Source organism: Lycium barbarum, chromosome 6 (genome assembly GCF_019175385.1).
Source record: "Lycium barbarum isolate Lr01 chromosome 6, ASM1917538v2, whole genome shotgun sequence".
Taxonomy (NCBI): domain Eukaryota; kingdom Viridiplantae; phylum Streptophyta; class Magnoliopsida; order Solanales; family Solanaceae; genus Lycium; species Lycium barbarum.
Window position 1 is genome coordinate 99983645 of NC_083342.1, and position 7641 is coordinate 99991285.

Below are 7641 nucleotides of genomic sequence, written 5' to 3' on the forward strand. Positions count from 1 at the left end.
CTTCATATCTAAATTTTTGTATCTTTGATCATGTCTACTGAAAATTGATTGTGAAGTGGTCAAACCTATAAAAATTTATAAACTTCACCTATAACTTTAATGGTGGTGCCAAAATCGGCTATCTTTGCACTTGCCCCATACATGGATCATATTTGCTCAATAGAGATTGGGCTACAGAGCCCCACTTTCCATATATCATTGATCCTTGATGCATACATAGTCTACCACAAGAACTCGACCCAATAGGAAAGGAGATTTTGGAAGAAGACAACAAGAGAAATTAAAGAATTGTTTAATTGGAAAACGGTAGAATATATTGAAACACAGAGACCTACGGAGAAGAGATATATCCATTGTCTCCTTAATGCTTCTGCCAAAGCATTTTAAGCAGAACATTTTTTTTGTTATATGAACATCTCCCAACAGGTTAACGTACACATCCTTTTTAAAAGGATTGGTTACCAACTTTTGAAATAGATACACCTCTTTAGAAAGGACACAACCAATCACTTAACTTCTTATTAATTAATTACTACTATTATTATTAAATAATACTTATTTATATATATATATATATATATATATATAACAGAGACTACTTTCTTCATCTCTTTCTATGTGAGTCCCTTCGTTTTTATAATTTTACAAAAGCCTTGTACATGCTTCTTAAAACAAATTCTAATAATTTAGTCTTCAAGAAATAATAATGTGAGTATATGACTTAAAATAATTAACAGATTAATTTTCTATTTGCTATTAAGTTTTAATGTTTAAATGTGCTAGTAAGTTGGTTAGCTATAAACTACTTATCCGTTAATTATACATCTAAATAATCAGAAATCAATTCCTTATATCAAGTTTACAAAGAAGGGATGTTTGCGTTACATTGGGCGGGTTGAGTCATGACCCGCTATTTTATACATATTGATCCAACTCATGCTGGCCCAAGTAAAGTTTGGGCTATGACCCGTTTATTTACTTGACCCGTTTTAACCTAACCTGTCCATTTGCCACCTCTATGTGTTCTCTTTAGCGATGGATAGCGATCCTCTATCGATGAACTCACTTGTTATAATTAATTAATATTAGAAATTTCTCTTGCAATGCAATTTTTGGAGTCAAAGTTATAACATGCAACATGGAGATGAAAATAGACTATTTTTCTATACAACAATTGACCGTATTATGTCTTTTGCTCTTCCCATTCCAAAATTAGTAAAAGTTAATTTTATGATATAAAATAATAAATTTGCAAATTTAATTTATATCTACTGCTACACGGATGATAAAATTTATGTGTGTGCGCGAGCGCGATTCTAAAATTATTTTACTAATTGACATGGGATGCACGTGTAGCGCACAGAATGCACGTACGATGCACATGCACACGAGATGCACGTGTGACCCACGCAGAGGCGTATGTAGCCTATAAGGTTGGAGTTCAACTGAACCCCAAACTTTGAACACAGAGCCTAAATTTATGTGTAAAAAATTATTAAAATTGCAATAAATAGTAGATATGAACCCCTAACTTTAAAAATATAATGGGTTCAATGCTAAAAATCTATAGATTGAACCTATAAAATTTAAATCCTGGAGCCGCCTCTGGACACACGCAGATGCACATTATACTGAATATACTTGAGACCTCTTATTAAGATTTGATTTAAATCATCAATTCTATTGAGCCGCCACTGGTAATAGCAACCATAATTATATTCGTTTGAGAAAACCAATTTATGTAACAAGATATGTATATTAACTATTTTTGTAATATGATAACTAGTAGGAACAATATGTTACACTCATTAATATTTTTCAGGATAAATCTAAGTAAGGTGGAATATTAGCGGGAATCCACTTGTCACCATTTATGAAGTGTCTGACAGTGAAATTTGATGCAATATTCGGATCTTGAATGACGGATATCCATCTCACACGTCACTCCCATACTCTATTCTTGTACTCTAGATAAAATGGATGAACTAAGAATTTCTTTGTAAATTTAATTCATCCTCCAGGATTTATCAAGGGGTCAATCTAACTTTCCATGACCATAATCTTAGAGAATTTACCCTACGGCCGACCTAAATATGTGGTAACATTATTCATTTTCTCCAAATCTTGAGTATCCTTTAAAGTGCAATTTTGAAGCACTATTTCAGTTGCGGTGAGCTCACGCTCTCTCTCTTTTGTGTTGTGATTGTCTTATATTGTCTCGGCAATGGAATGCGTACCTCAATTATGTTGTTTTGGGTTGTGAAGTCCTTCCCAAGGACCTCTACAAAATAAAAACGACGAATAATTAATCAAATCGATGATATATATATATATGATTGGAGTAACGTCCAAAAGCTTTGCCCACAGTTGCAGTATGATACGTTTTGATGTCATTGTTGAAACTTTTATTGCCCATTATTATGGTATTATCCATTCCTTCTCCGATGAGGACTATATTAAGCTTTTTTTTTTTTTTTTTTTATCAATTTGAATGTATTCCCGATATGTCCCTTGTTTAATTTTGAAGTACTATTGCTCAACACTATGATCCAATGCCGCCAGTATTTCTCCAGCTATTGTCCTAAAATTTTTTGGATCCATCTTGAGCAAAAACCGTGTTAGATGCTTCTGTCAACTAACTTTCACAGCATAAAATGGCGGATAAAATAGCAGTATTAAACACAGGACCGACTCAATACACAAGTCACTAAGGCAAGTGCTTTAGACCCCTAAATTTTGGCCCCATTTCTATAGTTATTAAAGTAGAGCTAGATGTATAGATCTTTTTTTCTTTAAAGAATATTTAATTAAGCTAAAAAAAAAATAAAAAAAAAATAGGAAGACAACTTTTGGGTTTATTAATCGACGTGAATTATGAGGAAAATTAGGTAATGAATTTAAGACTCTTTCCTTACTTATTTGTGAATGTAGACCTTTTTTGGTTAATTTATATCTGAAATAGTTATTGAGTATATGATCCAAATTATCGTTCTCACAAGAAACATATATTTTTATTCTTTTATTCGAAAATCAAGGCCTGAAGTGCAATGGGTGAATTGCATATTCTTTTTCTTTCATTTTTGAATTTTCAAGTTGTGTAATAAGTAAATTGAAGCAATGAATTATCAACATTTAGAACCAAGTTCTATTGTTCAAGATTTTTATTTATTGTATTTTACTTTTATATTTTTACTTCATAGGTATGCATAAATTTTTTATTGATTATAATAAAAATGTGAATCAAGTTAATTAAAAACTCAAAACAAAAATTGAAACCTTTATACAATCTCAAAAAGAAGCTTTAATTTATTTATTTTTAAGAATAAAAAAACTTGTCAGAAAATATAAAAGACCGTTCTTTAGATGAACAAATTACTAATCTTGTTGAGTTAGATGATAAATATCACACATTTTATAGTCTACTACCGCATTGATTGATCATATTTATCATGAATGTCCAGGGGAAGTCATAGAGAGCATAAGATGTATTTTTCTTCTCGTTGTGTGCTTTGTATTTCTTGTACATGTCTATCATGTTCTTCAAGTAGTTTAAAATTAGGTCTAAGAATTCCTTTCTCCAAGGATATTGCTCGAAGAACACTAAAGATTGTACCATTTTAATCCATTTCATGTCCACAGTTTTGGATGTTTCTCTCACAAGCAAGATGATATGCAGAAACCACACAAGACAACATTTCAACTTTTTATCTTTGTTTAACCTACTTCCTCTAACAAGAGACATTAGCCTCTCCCATGAAATCTTCTTGCTCATGTAGCTTACAACCTTTTTACAAAATTCTAAATCTTTGCACAACACCTTGTTCAATTTAGAGTGGCGGGGATAAGAGCTACAAACTAAATCAGTTATCAAAGCAAACTGCTTCAGCCTGAAACACACTGGCTTCTCATCCACAAGAAAGTACATCTCATGCTTCTTCGACACTCTAACACAACAAAGAAACAGATAATGGAACATTTGTCTATTCGATTTGTTGAAGTGTTCATACAACTTTCTAAATTGATCAAAACAAAAATGCTTGAATCTTTTCACAAGTTTTGTTCTTTCAACACCTTTTTCAATTCAAAAACCAACTCTCGTCTAGACCTTACAGATATTTTGCTGAAAAACTTAATAATCATCTAGCCAAGTATTCAATTCAAACTTCTCCGCCTCAATATTCTTTGCACAAAATGGCAAGGTTAGGGGGTCAACATCTTTCTCTTTTCAGAAGCATCCTCAGAACCATCACGACTACCCTGAACTCTATCTACTTGATCACCATCATTGGCATCATCTACTTTATCTACTTGCTCAACATCATTCTCATCATCCTAATACGCAACAATTTCAGTCATGATTTCTTTGGTGGTTTCATTTTCAATTTCTACAAAAACAAAAAACAAAAAAACTCATTTGCCATCTCGTTTATATTTTTCACCTTTTGTTTTTTCCTTCTAATGGTTTGCATTGTCAACACAACGACACATTATCTTTAAGGACTTTTCTCCTCTACTTATTACCATTTTCTGCGATCTACATGCAAACAACAAAGTATCGTTGACCAACCTCAATATAAAAATAATAATAATAATCAACGACAAGTCTAGAAATAAATCAAATGGATCGAGGCAACAGAAAATAATAAACATAACCCCAACCCAGCAAGCTCATTTGTAGGAACCAGAAAAACAAAACCAAACAATAAAATCAATAGAAAGAACACATATTTCGAGAAAACATAGGCTAAAGTTCCAAAAAATGAAAAGAAAAAAAAAAGAACTTTACGACACTAGGATTTCTCAAGAACGGGGCTTTTACAGATTTTCTTTTGTCAGCTTTGACGAGAATATGGAGCTTCTAAAGGCGATGATTGCATGCAAACTACAAGTTTATCGATATAATACTTGAAAACGACGATGATCATGCTTCAAAAACTTGGAAATCGAGCAATGAATGGAGAGGTTTCGAGAGACGAGGGAGGGACTACGTTTGATTGATCAACGATTGGAGAGGTTGAGAGAGACGAGGGAGGGAATGTGTTTGATCGAGCAATGATTGGAGAGGTTGAGAGAGTGAGGGACTTAAGTACCTTTTAATAAACTAGAAACCTAAGTCGTAAAGTTTTAAAAATTACGAAATGGACCATGAGAAGCATTTAATACATTGTTAAGCATTGATTGCGCTAAAAATAAATAGAAAAACAAAGGACGGCGAAGAATTAAGACATAAAGATCAATAAAAAATCATGTGTTAGAACATTTTTCCTTTATGAATAAATAAAAATTACTTCCAAATAATAAAAGTTTGAAAATTTTTAGAGATATAGAATTAAGACATAAAGACCAATAACAAGCAAAGTGTTATAAATCCACTGAATATGGATCTCCCTTTTGTAACATCATAGTTTATTCATGAATGTATTTAATAGACCAGTTAATAGATTGTAACATTCGGATGGAATTCTAGCCTATATGAATGGGTATTTCTAGTCCTACAAGAAGACATAAGAAACACACTTGAAGAGATTTGACCATACTTGAAATAAGAAGAAAGTCTTCTTCTCCTCTCTAAATCTTTGTCTACATTTCTTGTCTTATATTATTCTTATTTAACAACATGTTATCAGCACGAGACTCTACCGTCTAAAGAAATTTTCGAAGGCTAAGGTACTATTTTTCTTATCTCTATTTTATGGCTAACCTCACGAAACTTGAGTTTGTTGCCCTTGATAGTTCGGGCAAGAACTACCTATCATGGGTGCTAGATGCTGAAATTCATCTAGATGCTATGGTTCTTAGAGACACCATTAAAGAAAAAAATAAAGCATCTAACCAAGAAAATGCCAAAGCTATAATATTCTTGCATCATCACCTTGATGAAGCCCTGAAGATTGAATATCTTACTATTAAGGATCCACTTGTTTTATGAAAAAACTTGAAAGAAAGGTATGGTCACCTGATGATGGTCTTCCTCCTAAAAGCACGGCACGAATGGATCAATCTAAGGCTACAAAATTTCAAGTCAGTTACGAAGTACAATTCTGAGATGTTCAGAATTACTTCTATATTGACACCATGTGGAGAGACGATTAGTGATTCTGATAAGCTGGAAAAGTTGTTCTTCACCTTTCATGCCTCAAATGTGATTCTGCAGCAGTAATATCGAGAGAAAGATTTCACTTCTTGTGGCTGAACAAAACAATGATTTGCTGATGAAAAATCACGAGAATCGGCCTACTGGCGGTGCACCATTCCCTGAAGTGAATAAGGTGTACACCCACTACTCTAGGCGTGGAAAAGGTTGTGACCCCAGTCAAGGTCATGGTCGTGCAAGTGATAGTGATCGTGGTCGTGATAATGGTCAAGGAAGAAATTCTTATCTTGGTGTTAATCATTCATCAAAGAAGAATCACTACCAGAGAGGGAAAAAGAAGGATGATAGGCATGAAGTGCCAGAAGCACGTAGCTCAGAAAATAAATGCTATCGATGTGGTAGAAGTGGACACTGGTCACATACCTGTCATACGGTGAAGCACTTGATTGAGCTTTATCAAGCATCAATTAAAAGGAAAGAGAAAAATCCCAAAGCTAATTTTATCTCTGAAAATCAAGTTGACATTACACACTTGGATGTAGCAGATTTCTTTGAGCGCCCTGAAGGAAAGACAGATCACTTGATTGGTGATGGATTTGTTGTTAGAGGTGATAGAGTAGTTTTATTTTAATTTTTTCTAGTCCTAGTAACTAGTGAATAAATGATCATGTAACAATAATCGCTTACATGAGTACTAGCTTTTCAATTAGCATTAATTAGTCTAGTCATATTATTATAGTTAGTTATTAATGAAATTTATTCATTATGTTTTGGATTAGATAATACTGGTTTTGATGTTCTGTTTCTGAATATTTCGTTGGAAAAAAAAAAGGAGGGATCACTGGTTAACTTCTTTGTAATTTATAGTATGAAGTATGAACCAGAAAAGAGTAATTTTCGTTGAAAGTGAGGAATTGGGTCCCACGTAATATTTGTGTTAAATTGCAATGCCGTAGACATTTGATTAGAAAAAAAAAATGGGGCATGATGTCCTGGTAGACTAAGAAAGGGACATGCATTGATTATCTGGAGTGTGAATTATGCATATTTTATTTACTAATAGTTAAAAATATGAGAAGAGTTCTATTACATGATGAAAACTTTTCTAGGCAGGGGACCTATTTCTCATTACATCGTGTCTCATGTCATTGTTGTTCTTTCAAATACTACTCTTGATTATCGTATGTCTAATGACTTGTTTACTATGTAGGGTTGATATTAATTCGACTTAACTGTTACTTGATCAATCTGCAAATAGTTTAATAAGGAAATTATTGGGTATCACTGGAATGTAACATTAAATTATTATATTTACCTTGTAAGTTAGACAATATGCCTACGTGATTATTGATTTGGATCATTAAATTGAAACATTATATTGGAGTAAAATTTCAGTTGTGTGTACAATATTATTGGTTTGTATTTATTTTTATTGGAAGTACTAATATTTGATAGAGTATTTATTTTACCTTGTAAATGTCATTCCATCTGAAGATATGGACTCTTAGAGTAAGCTTAGATTAAAATCCAGTTATGAAGACATCTGT

The 7641-nt window shown here is 32.6% G+C and overlaps 1 protein-coding gene across 1 annotated transcript; it reads left to right on the top strand.

The window, feature by feature from the left end:
- Nucleotides 1–6212: 6212 nt before the first annotated feature.
- On the top strand, nt 6213–6725 carry LOC132644256 (uncharacterized). Its single transcript, XM_060360836.1, has one exon. It carries the CDS (start codon nt 6213–6215, stop codon nt 6723–6725), a length of 513 nt encoding a protein of 170 aa, XP_060216819.1.
- Nucleotides 6726–7641: the final 916 nt, after the last annotated feature.